Raw genomic sequence first — 12,818 nt, 5'->3', positions numbered from 1 at the left:
GATGTTTACTCAACAAACAGATGCCAATAATCCTACCAAGAAATACACACAAGTTCTAACCTCCTACCTACTAGTGTAGGTAGCTGGAGCTGCTCATGAGAGCCAGGGGCTCCGGGAGCCTGCCCCAGTAACCCTGACCACAGACACGGGACCCCAGGGCAGCTAGGGAACTTACCTGAAGGTAAGCTGGAGCCAGAGAAGGAGCGACATGTGATGACGCAGTGCTGGCTTTTGAACCAGCTGTCAATCAAGATTGGCAGCACCTTGCTGATGATGTCAGCCTCAGGCACTGACACATGGAGTTTAAAAACCCCGGCAAATGCTGGGCAAGGGGGGAGTGAGTGGGGACCTAGCCTAGGGCAGCCTGGGGATGCCCAGGTTATGGGTCGTACCCCAGTACACTGTCCCCATGGGATCTGAAATGGGGGCAGATGCAGAAAGGCCCAGGAACACTTCCCCAGCTGGGAGTAGTCCAGAGTGAATGCTAGGGGGAGGCTATTTGTTTTTCTTGTTACCCTTTTGCTTGTTTTGTTCTAATGTGGTTGCTGCTTGGAAGACCGAAGCAAAGGCGACCACAGTGGAGGTGGGCAGAGTAGATTTTTAAGCCCAATCCTCCTGAGACGACAGCCGATAGTGAGCCCCCAAGGGGAAGTTCCAGGGGCCCAAACCACCGGCTGCAGACCACAGTGTCCTGACTTGCCTGGTAAGAGAGTGGATTGGGGGTAGGGGAGGTGGAGCTCCAGTACCAGCCACACTGGCAACGTGAGTACTATTAGCGATGGGCATGAGATAACACCACTGAACCCCTTCCTATCATATTTCCATGAGCAAGTGTGGGAGCCCGCCCCTGGGTGCAGGAAAGGACACGTAGGACTCAAGCCAGCGTTGCAAGGACCTTTTTCACAACTAGCATCATCATGGCATTAGACAATAAAAATCCAGAGAAGTTGTTCTCAAACCCCAATCTGAGCCTGGCACTAGGAAAACAAAGGCATACACCAGCTGGATCTGATGAATGAACAACTGTCCAAGTTAGAAGGATAGCTGAAGAGCTTTGTGAGACTTCATATTTAGAGATCCCTCTAGACAAATGAACAGCAATTGTTCTATCACTCCCTCTGGGACCTTTCAAGCAGGAAAAAACCTCATTTTGTCAAGAAAAGATTAAGACTCTTGGTATCAAAGGCACATTACTTTTGTCCATTACAAGGAGAAGATGCCTATCCGACAATACTATATTACCATGCCCTTATCCAAACTCATTCCAAAAATGAACTAAGAAGCACTCAGACATGCGGCATCTAGTGTGTTCCACATTTACTTAGGCATCATATTGTTTTACAATCTTTTCTATAAAAGGAAAAAGAAAAAAGACAAGGTAATAACCAGCAAGCCCGTCAACATCAGGAAATGTTTTTTTGAAAAAGGGTTTTAAACTCTAAAATCATCTCTCTCCAAAAGGAAGCATGGAACATTCCAAACCCAAATGGATTTAATACCTTCTCACTTGATTATACAAGCAAGAGTCATCCTCACATCACAAAAATTTTTCTTCTAGTGCCCTCAGTGCTTAACAAAACAAAACTAACCTAACCTCAGCAAAAGAAGTCACAGCCTTTCCCTTCTACTAATACAACAGTAACTAAATCTATTCCAATCACACTGGAACAAAATTTCTGACTTTGTTATCAAGTGGAGCTAAATAGCTATAACTTACTAGGCTGTACACTACTTCTAAGAGTTTTCCTGAATAAGATTTAGTGGGCTTAAGCTAGACAAAAATCTTTCACATGCCCTTTCACCTATAGATCTCAAAGTACTTTACAAATTTTATCATTTTCTCTATTATTTCTCTCTTCTACACAAGGAGAAACTGAAATGATGAGTCACAAAACCAACAACAGTAATAAAGGCTAAGTACAGACATGGTCAAAAAGCACAAGGATGAATTAATTCAATCTTTGCAGGTTAGTCTAAACTGCATAGACTGAACTGATAAGCAGGTGAACAGCCATTCACTTTTGATTCCAGAAATGCAGCCACATGCCTGCAGCGGCCCAGGCAAGATGCTTGGGGGTGCTACAAGACACCTCCCTTCTGGGCTGAAGCAGACAGCTTGACCCAAGCCTAGCCTACCTACCCTGCAAAGGGGGACTTGCAGGGAGACGCAAAGTATCCTGGGATGTTGGGGGACTCAGTTAACTTGAATCTGGATGGGATCTGGGACAGAAGTTTAAAAAAAAAAATTAACCTAAATCAGTTAAGTCTGATACATCATCCATCCAGGTTTATCTTCAGTTGGCTTTGGTCATTTTGACAGTGGTTTATGTGCATTGAACTTCTGTTGTGTTACAGATTTGAACTGGTTTCTGATCAGTAATACCAGTTTGTGTGCAACTTCTGTCCCTAGCCTAAATCAGTGCAAAAATAATTCAAGTCTATTGGTACCCAGTCCCATGATCTTGTTCACTAAATGATGCTTCCAATGCTTGGAATTAGCCACTGTTATAAGCTCCAGATTTTGAGATTTTATTCTAGTGTTAAATTGCTGCTTTTATGTTATGAACATTAAAGCCACAAGCATTTATTTTAGTCGTCATCCTGAACTAAGACTCTAAAAGATCAAAATGTAAGAGCTAGTCCAGTTTCATGTGAGAGCATGCCTACTTTAACTTACTTAGATCTGGAGTCCTTGTAGTTTTAAAAATTGCCTTTCCAGGAAAAAAGTGAGGCACCAGGAAGGCTAATACACTATATACATAATCAATGGAGTTATTCTTTCTATAATTGCAATAAATAGCTCTTTGCCATTATAAAATCATTTCAATTTGTTAACTACAGTTGTTACTATTCTCAGTCTATATTGCCATTTTTCACCAGTTTTAAATACCAGTCATTAAATTACTAAATGGAGGGGTAATAAAATGCTAGACAGTTTATTCTGCTGATGGCTTTCAATTAGTTTAATTAAATGTGAAATGCTTTATAAAAAAGCTCTGAAATTGTCATTGTGGTTTTGCAGAGAAAATAAACTAGACATGTCTATTTTTGGGCCACTTAAAAAAATCTTGTGATTAAAAAAGCTCTTTTGAATTTGCCATTACTTAGCTTGAAAAAAATTACACAGAGTCAGTTAAGTTCATACTACTATCATTATTCCATCAATCTTCAATACCAAGTGACAGTTGTAAAGAATTTTTTCCCCTCAAAATCTCTCTTTCTAGTAGTATTGGGAAGCTTGTCTACTAGTTTAAATGAAGACTGCCCCTTTAATCTCCTCCATGAGGTGCTGGGTAGATGCAACCTGTTAAAAAATTCAGGATATCAGTGTAATTGTAAACTGTAAATTTCTATCTCTGTGGCAGAAATTGAGGGGCACTCTTCATGCAGGAGAAGGACCCAGTCTCCTCAGACTCGTTTTTTGATCAAATGATTAATTCACACTCTCTCTGGCTCCTACATTATCCTATTCATGAGAAAGTATTTTGGAAAGAATCATGGCACTTTGTATGTGGTTTGTTCCTGACAATATACAAAAAAAGAACAATTCCCTTAAAATATTTATTGGCTTCAGATGCTTCACTCTTATGTTTGCTAAATGAAATCTTTAGAATAGGACACATGTTAAAGTGCTATGAAGTACCAATATATTGCCAACATGTAATTGTGTTGGCAATTTGTACAGTGTACTAACAAAAATACCAATTTAATAAAAAGTTGAGAATGAGAAGAGCTATGACTACGCAATCCTTAAAACAGACACGTAACTCATTAGTGACAGAGCAGAGGAAATAATCTGTCTGGTGTGATGCTGAATCCACATAGCCTATTTGCTTTCCCCTCTTTGACTATGAGGTCTGGCATCACTTGGATTATTTCACCTAATCCATCTTTAGCTTTCACGTGTCCTATATACTGTGCAAGAAACCTAAATTTAACAAACCCAACTCCTCATCCATTACCACACTGAATATATTATTATATGTCATTACAGAACATACAAGAATACACATGCTGAACTACATCTTTCTTTGTGAAGCATTTATGTTTTCAGAACCCCATTGGCACTGCTGGTTTCTTTTATAACAGTTTTTACCTACAATATAAATGGGAGGTTATGACCTGATCTATTCTATTCATACAATATAGACCTATTAAAACACACACACAGGCGTGTGCATGCACACACGCGCACGCACACACACCGCAAAATTCACTGTTTGCGGCTGTTTTTTATTGGTCATAGTACCTTAGATAACAGCATTCTGGAACATTACCTCATTTATTGCCCTTGAAAGCAGTCAATAAATTGTAAAGATTTAAAATTCTAGTCTAAGAACCTGGGATTAAAATATTAACATTTGCTACTGGAAGTAGATGCGCCGAAATATATTAATGTAGCACTTCTTACTTACCAGTCTTCCACAAATATACAGATGAAGTTTCAAATTCACTTTGTGCTTTAGCTTCCCAGATTCCAAACAGAACCACAAGAACTCCAACGCACTGGACTGAAACAGCCAAAGCCCCTGCACCACCGAATAAAACTGTGCTTCCTTGTCTCAACCCCATGCCTTCAGAGCAGGCTGTTTCAGTGTCAAAATCTGCCGCACAATGGGTAACCCTTGTTCGAGTAATTTTCCCCTCTTCAGAATTTCTTCACAGGGAGGAGTAGAATGGAAACCTCTTCCCAGCTATTGTGCATCGCAGTTGAAAAGGAAAAACTGTTTAACACCAGGGAACAATAGAGCCCTTGCTTGCTGCTGCTATTGCTGCTGCTGCTGCTGCTAGTCTGGTTTTTGCTGCCACTCTCTTCCATTCAGTGGTTAGTAGCGGTTTTCCATCAGCTGAGAGACAGCTGTCCACAGGGGGCTCCAGCTGACTGAGCAGGTTATCTTGGTCTGTGAGGCAGCAGCACTCATTTACACCAGCTGGAGAGAGTGAGAGAGAAATGAAGAGAAACACAAATAAGCAAATGCTGTAATCTCACTGCACAGAACTACTACATCTGCCTGGAATACCATAAAAAACACATCCTAATAAAATAAAAAACAAAACAAAAAACACTCAGGAAAGCTTAGGAAGGACTCTTTAAATACATGATTTCCTATGCCTTTAAATCAGTCAACACACATAGTTTATTTGACTGCATTGGTACAGATACATTTAAGAATACAGAACTTTAGACAAACATTATCCCATAACAGCAAATATACTCTTTCACTTAAAATATACTGAAGATTTACCACCTAAATTGTATAGAGCTGTAGCAGACAATCCAGGATGCAAGAAGGAAACACAGCTTTTATTTCTTTTTAATGGGGATCTTTATTTTGCATATCTTTCCCTAATACTGAAACAAGGATAAACTTGTTAACCTAGTTTTTCATAATCTACAAAAATTGAAAGCCAAAAGAAAAGAACTGTTCTCAGATGGGCCAACCTCATACATAAAAGTGTAATAAAAAACAAAGAGGTGCCTGTGTCCAAAAGCTTGCAAAGAACAATTTTCCAACTATTCAGTTGATCTAATAAAAGATATCCTGTTTACCCAGATAACCTTGTCTGCCTATGTCCGTAGAGCAACCCCCCCCCCCATAAAAAACAAATGCATTCTAACAACACATCAGCCATAGAGTTTTAAATGATGAAATTACTGTTATTGAAAGGGGAAACCTTCAGGAAACCTCTCTTGGGATACCTGTCATTTTGCAGAACCTTCCCAGACTCAGCCTTTTCACATGCATTAGATTAAAATCAGCCTTGATCAAATAATTCCCAAGTCCTTGCCTATTTAAATATTCTGACATCAGAGCAAATTAGCAATGTTGAAGGTTGCAAATTCGTCTTTGTTTACTTTCCACTCTGTTACGCCTCTAAGAGGGAATTAAAGGCTCAGGGAGCTCTAGCACTGTGAGGCTGTGATTAAGAGAGATAAGCAAGTGTGGATTACTGTTCCTCAGCTGTTGAAAAACAGGCAACAATCAGAAGATTATAGGTTGATAAGGGATACATAGAAAGCCATGATCCTAACAAATTTATAGCATCCTGATGCAGAATGTGCATCAGCTAAGGTGTAGTGAAAATGGGTATTCTTCATTTCTGCTACTCAGATTGTGTTGTAGTCTGTTTGCAAACCATATAATTGTTCCTTTTAGTTCTTTTAAACCAGAAAGAGCAAAACAAAACCTTGAAGTCATAGCATAGCCTATTTCATACCAGAATTTTCAGCTAAGAACAAAGTGCTAATGTTCAAGGCATTTTATTGGTTATTAGGGGTAATAAACTGATGCAACATTTACAAGGAACAAATTTAGACATTATAAGAACAGATTTACAGTTTGTTAAAATATCTTTTGTAGTCAATCTAAGGCAGTTGTTTTTTAATTATGCAAGCAGATAAAAGAGTTTGCATAATTCTTTCAAAGATAAAGAGTAAAAATGCTAGCTAATAGAAAATCTGTCACAAGGGAAAAATCAGCCTTTCAGAGTTACCGAGACTAAAGGGTCCCTTCTTCAAAAGCACTAAACACTGAATATTTTACTGTGAGTACATCAGTACCTTACCTAGACTCCTGGCGGCCCACGCAAACTTTTAGTATCACACCCCGCTTCACCCCCTCCTCCTGCTTCACTAGAGATACTGATAATAATAATCAGACAATGGGGGGAAAATTGCCATTTTTGGGCCCCCTTTCTGTCCCGGTTGCCCATGCATGTGTCCAGCCCTGGAGTGCATATGAATCTAGTAAGAATAGCACTGTATATATTTCCTATGTTACCTTAGGGAGACAGACTGGCCACGTAGTTAGTAAAGGGGAACAAACGGGGTCTCGGATAGTTTCTAATATAAACAAACTTATATCAGGAGAGAGTACATCCCCCCACACAAACAGACATCTCTCTATTTTTATGTATATATAGCTCTACAGCAAAGCACTCCTGACAATTCAATACAAGCAGCAAATTACTAACCATCAACACCATCAATATGTACACTTATATTTAATTTCTGAATAGGGATGAAACCTTTTTCAAATGCTAAACATACACAAATATACATATTTATATTAATATAAATGTGCAGACAAAAATATGGAAATAAATGAATTTTCAAGAATTCCATCTTTGATTTCTAGTGACAGACTACGAATGACGTTACTCAGAAATACTTATTGGAGACTACATGTTCACTTGGTTATTGGCGTTTTCATTGTATTAGTTTAGTACGGGGATATTTAAATAAGGAAAGAATGTTTAGGTTTAAGAACGTGGTATAGTCATTTTACATACACCTCTGATCAGACTCCTGAAAAGAAAACATCTAGAAAGGAGATCTCAGTCAAACCTGTTTGGTAATAATGGTTCATACAAATATCAGGGCTCAGTTCAAGGGTGAAAGGATTGACAGATTCTATCCAAGGGAGGCCACAAGGTCTCTCTGGGCAGTTGAAGACAAAAGGGTACAGATGAGGGTAGCTTTGTAACCAAGACACAAACCTCACAGAATCAAATCAATCAATTAATGGAATTCCAGTTTTGTGATAGACAAATTTTTAAATATTATATGATATACCAGGGAAGTTCAACTTCCAACGGACCAGGGGTCACACCCTACACAGACAGCAATAGTGTGAGCTACACACACAGGTATCAGTTCCCTCCCCTCCTCTACCACATACATGTGCAGTCCTTGCTGCTCTCAACTCAGCACACATGCCCCTCCCCGCCCAGTACTGGGCAGCTCTGTGCCACACAGTGCAGCCCCCTTGGCTAGGCACAGACATTACACTTAAACTGGTTTACGTGATCCAAAACTGGTTTAAACCTGTAACAAAACAGATGTTCAGTGCACATAAACTGGTTTTAAAATGGCTAAAACTGGTTTAAGATGAATCCGGTTGAATACACACTTAACTGGCTGAATCAGACTTAACTGATTTGTGTCAAGCCAGTTTATGCAATGTCTACCTCAAACTCCTTGCTGGTTTAAGCTAAATCAGAGTCCCCCAGCATCCTGGCATGCTCTCTGCACTGGGCGGGGATCTCTATTCCACAACAGGGATGGCCCCTTCCCTCTGCTCCCTGGCTGCAGCTCTGGCAGAGACTTGCAGGCACAGCAGCATCTGGCTGGCTTCCTTCAGCTCTCCCCCTTCCTCCCCTCACCACTCCCTGCTAAGCAGGAATCCCCCCATCTCCTCTGCCTTACACAGACACCTCAGCATTAGCTGGCAGTGCACTTGCAGGCTACGGTCTGTGCTGCGGCAGACAGCAATGTCGGCTTAGACCTTTTTGAAATAATCAACAGCACAGCTAATAATGTCCCTCCATTCCTTCTTTGTTTAAGAAGAGGTTGAACTAATGAGAGAGGCTGTTTGTTGTCTGATGGGTTGATAAATGCTGATAGCAGAACTGATAAATGCTCTGTTATCAAGGAGGGGGGAACCCCCCCAATCCTGCCGGGAACTGGCCATGCCCCTCTCAACTCAGCCCTGTGGAAGGGAAGGAAACACTGCTCTAGAACCCCCCAGCTTCTAGCCTGAGCCACTGCAGGCATGTGCCTGTTTGTCTGGGATGTCTGTACAGTTACAAACTGATTTAGCTTAGCCAAGTTAGACTAACCTTCAAAAACTGAATCAATTCAGGCTCAGGCTTTTTGAACATCTGTTCCTAGCCAAACTGGTTTAAATCTGTAACAGAACTGATGTTCAGTGCACAAAAACCAGTTTGAAAATGGCTGAAACCAGTTTGAGATAAACCTGGTTGAATGTAGTATCAGGCTTAACTAATTTGGGTCAAACTGGTTTATACAATGTCTATCCCAGAACCCTTTGCTGGTTTAAGCTAAACCAGACTCCCCCAGCATGCTCTCTGGGCTGGGTAAGGCTCTCTGCTCCACAGCACAGCTGGCCACTCTCTTCTGTTCCCTGGCTGCAGCTCCAACAGAGACTGCAAGTACAGCAGGGTCTGCCTCACTTCCCCCAGGCCCACGTCCAACCCTCCCACTGCTTGCTGCTCAAGTAGGAATTCCCCACACTAACACACACATTCCTATCTCACACAGCACAGCCCCCAGCCCCACAGACCCTATGCGTGCGGTATGCTAGCTAATGCCTAGAGGTGTCTCTGTATGTGTCTCCAATTTCACTGTGACAGGCAAACACAACAGTGACTGCTTAGGGCTTTTTGGAGCTAGTCAACAGGCCCACTGGTAAGCTATTTAAGAAGAGTCTGAACTAATAGAGAGAAGCTCTTGTTTTGCTGATGGGATGATAAACGCTTATTAGCCACCTGCTGGCTTGCTCACCTGTCAGTTTGCTGCAGACAGTACAAAGAAGCAGGGAGAGAGATTGAAAAGCTCCATATCATCAACAGATGCATACACTGCACACTGCCTCCCTTGCCTCAGAGTGCTAGCAGGGGGCTGGAAACACTCCTGCCCCTTGAGCAGCGAGTGGGGAAAAGCCTGGGATGGTGCAGGTAGACCTCCCTAATCAAAACGTCCTGCTGGGCACCGGCCACAACCCCTCAGCTCAGTGCTCTGGGAGGGAAGTGACAGCAGCTCTACCACCCCCCCACCCCCCACTTCTAGCCTGAGCCACTGCAAGCATGTGCCTAGATTTCCTCAGTCAAAAGAGAATGTCTGTCTAGTTACAAACTGGTTCAGCCTAGCCAGGTTAGATTAAATTGCAAAGGTTGAATCAGTTCAGGCTCAGGCTTTTTGAATGTCTGTCCCTAGCTTTGAGGCAGGCACAGGAAGTAGAAGTCAGAGATGGGAGGGGATGACTGGAGTCCACAGCTGCTGCAACACCTGGAGCAATAAGGGTGCAATGGCTGGACGGAAGTCCCAGCACTGCAGATTAAACCCCTCACCGGCCACGTGCAGCCGGCTGGACAGCCCCAACCCAGACCATAGCTTTGACTATTTTAAAGTTATAGTAATAATCAAAATTCCATTATAATTCCTTGTGAACACATGCAGCTTTCTGACCATGATTGTTCATTCACCTAAAATCTTCCATGCTTAGTCCCCGCTAAAAGGTTCTGAGAAAAATCTGTTCACTCATTTTTAGGTTATGGAAAGATCTGAATTTTCAGAAAAATGTTAATGGTGTTTTACCCTAAGATTCAGAACTTAATTGTTAAAATTTTAGCTTTTATTTCAAAATTAAGAAATTAACTATTTTATCATGATCTCTACATATCCCTTTCCTACCTGTCACAAAAAGGCAGTGGCTTTGATAACTGTATTTGAAAGTTAACTTTAGAGATCTGCATCATGAACAAGCAATGAACCATAATTTCTCACTGATTTCTGTTCAAGGCCTTTTATAGTTCTATGTGCCTACAATTTGGCAGTTGTCTTGAACTCTTGCCTTTTCACTAGTTGTGTTGCTAACTCAGAGTTGTCAATTTGCATCTCACAGATGACAGAGACACACAGATACCTCACCACAAAAGAAATTCCTGCCCAAAACAGCTTTCCATTTTTTCACTCTTCTGTGAAATATAAAAAAGCATAATCTGAAGGAAATATACTTCTACATCCTGTTTGCCACCAGAGAAGTCTGAGGTAAAAAGACATTTTCAACCTTTCTCTGTACCTAACCTGGCCAAAATGAACTATTTCAAACAGGAAACATTATCATACCTTCAGCTCTCCTGTGAAATATGAATTTTCATTTCTACCTAGGAGAACTTTTACAATCTCTGCTCTCTCCTCTCCTGATGAAGTATGAAACTGCCCAAAAGCTTGCAAATAAATAAAATATTTTGTTTGCAAATATCTAATTAGTCTAATAACTCATGGAAGAGTTTTGATTCCTTTTGCCTTTAGACCAATATGGCTACAACCTGGATACCAAACTCAAACGTCAGCTTTTGTATTTCAACAACTTCATAGATATCTGTACCTTCATAGCCAATTTACAGAGATGGTGGAATGATGGTGCAATTAAAAGGAACCTGCTACTTTCAATCATGAAAACACACATCTCTCTAAAAGTACAGGTCATACGGCAGCAGAAGCTGACATAAAAGTTTGCTGCAAAAGCCCCTACAATACTTTGTCACTAAGGGACCTGCAACCAGCCAATATACAACCCCAAAACTAGTCAAGCAAGTATGGATTAGAAGGATTTTGCACACCCTGGACAGCCCCCATCACAGACAGAGAGTTTAAAGCTCTGCTTCTCTTTCAGAAAGAGATTATGCACAGTTACTATAAGAGAGTACAATTAGCATTCCCCTACTCCAGAGGCTGTAAATCAAGCCTTTAATATTTTGTCAACTAATCCAGTAAAAGGAATCACATGAATCTTTTTCTTCTTTTGCATGATGTGAATGCCACATCAACATTTGCTTTTTGTTCAAATAATTAGTGATCACACTTTTGGGCAACAACCTGAAAATTAGAGCTTCAGCGACAAAAATTTTTTTATCTATGGCCGGAAACTGCAACTCATTTTCCTCCTATAGAAAAGAATTGTTCTTAAGCTTTTCCATGCCAGGAAACTCCTTACCCTCTGACCTCTTTCCAATTTTGCTACGTTCTGGCTGGAATCTGCCCCAGTGTAGGAAGCAATGCAGGAAGTCTACAGGAGCCATGATGCAGCCCTCCAGTTAAGAACTCAAAAGGAGTTATTAATGCAGGACTCTTAATTTGACATTACAGTTGGACATGACTTTGGTGTTCTAAAACAAGTATTTACTAAATCTAGAAGAGACACCTCTGGACAAGGTTATAGAAACAAAATCATAGCGTCTCTGTCAATGCTCCATGGTGATAGTTTAACAATGTCAATATTGCACTTCAAGATACCAGCTAATTAGTCCCTCTAGATGTGTATTCAGCTGCATTCATTTGTGCAAGGCACTGAAGCCATTTGGACAAACTCTATGAACTGCCCTATTAAATGACTGCCGATAATCCCTTTTTGTTTTTAGCACACTCCCCAAAAAAGGAAAAACTAAGAAAACCCCTTTCAAGGGTTTTAATTATTGTTTTTGAATATATGTAGCACCAAATTTCCCTGAAGTTGAGAACTCCACCATGAAAGCAATAAGCCATGATTTTTATTTCATTTTTAGAAAGTAACAATTAATGCTGAAATCTTATGAACATGCAATGCAGTTTAGAGCAGAAAATCTCGTAACAGGCATATAAACAATTAAAGAGATAATAATTATTTTATGCTGATTTCCCATATTAAGAACAATTAATGGATTACAAAAATTGCAACACCAGACCATTAATGCAAACATATACCATTAATATGCTTTGTGTGATAATTATTCAGACAGAAAAATGCTGAGTCAAAAACAAATTTCTTAGCTAGTGCTTAAGAATTGCCAGCTATACTAGTACAAGAATATCCCATCTACTCAGAAAACACTACAGCTGAAAACTTCAGAGTCATATTTCCTCATCTTATGAAGATTTTATAGTCACTTATACAAAAATTCAAAGTTCTGACTTGATCTAGGTGGCACACTGGGCCTCTACAAGAGGAAGGCTCAAAACGCATGTTTCTGGATCAGTAGCAAGGTGGCTAAATTGCTCTTCCACTTCCTGCTGCATACATCCACACTCAGATTATATGACAGAATCAACAAATGGAGGCAGAATGTGACTTGGGTAAAATGAGTATTTTCTTTCTTGAATCATATTGAAAACATTAGCTAAAGTTAAGGACTCGACTTCAATACCCCTTGCCTCAATTTAATTTCTTAACAGCAGCAATTTTCACTTCAGTAAAAGGAACAGTTGTGGCATAAAAGGGACAAGTACTGCAAAGATAAAAAGAAGACTCACCAAA

At 40.4% G+C, this 12,818-nt stretch overlaps 1 protein-coding gene across 1 annotated transcript in view; it reads right to left on the bottom strand.

The window, feature by feature from the left end:
* The window catches only part of THSD7A (thrombospondin type 1 domain containing 7A), a 528,740-nt gene that overhangs the window by 363,852 nt on the left and 152,070 nt on the right, over nt 1-12,818 (bottom strand). The window contains exon 4 of the mRNA XM_090046913.1: nt 4,416-4,931. Within this exon, the coding sequence (XP_089903039.1) occupies nt 4,416-4,572 (157 nt within the window). The 5' untranslated portion in view covers nt 4,573-4,931. The remainder of the gene's footprint in view (nt 1-4,415; nt 4,932-12,818) is intronic.

The sequence above is a fragment of the Crocodylus siamensis genome, chromosome 5 (assembly GCF_052110815.1).
Source record: "Crocodylus siamensis isolate JL-2025a chromosome 5, ASM5211081v1, whole genome shotgun sequence".
Lineage (NCBI taxonomy): Eukaryota > Metazoa > Chordata > Crocodylia > Crocodylidae > Crocodylus > Crocodylus siamensis.
Note: the sequence above shows the minus strand (reverse complement) of the source record. Positions and strands in the feature narration are given on the sequence as shown.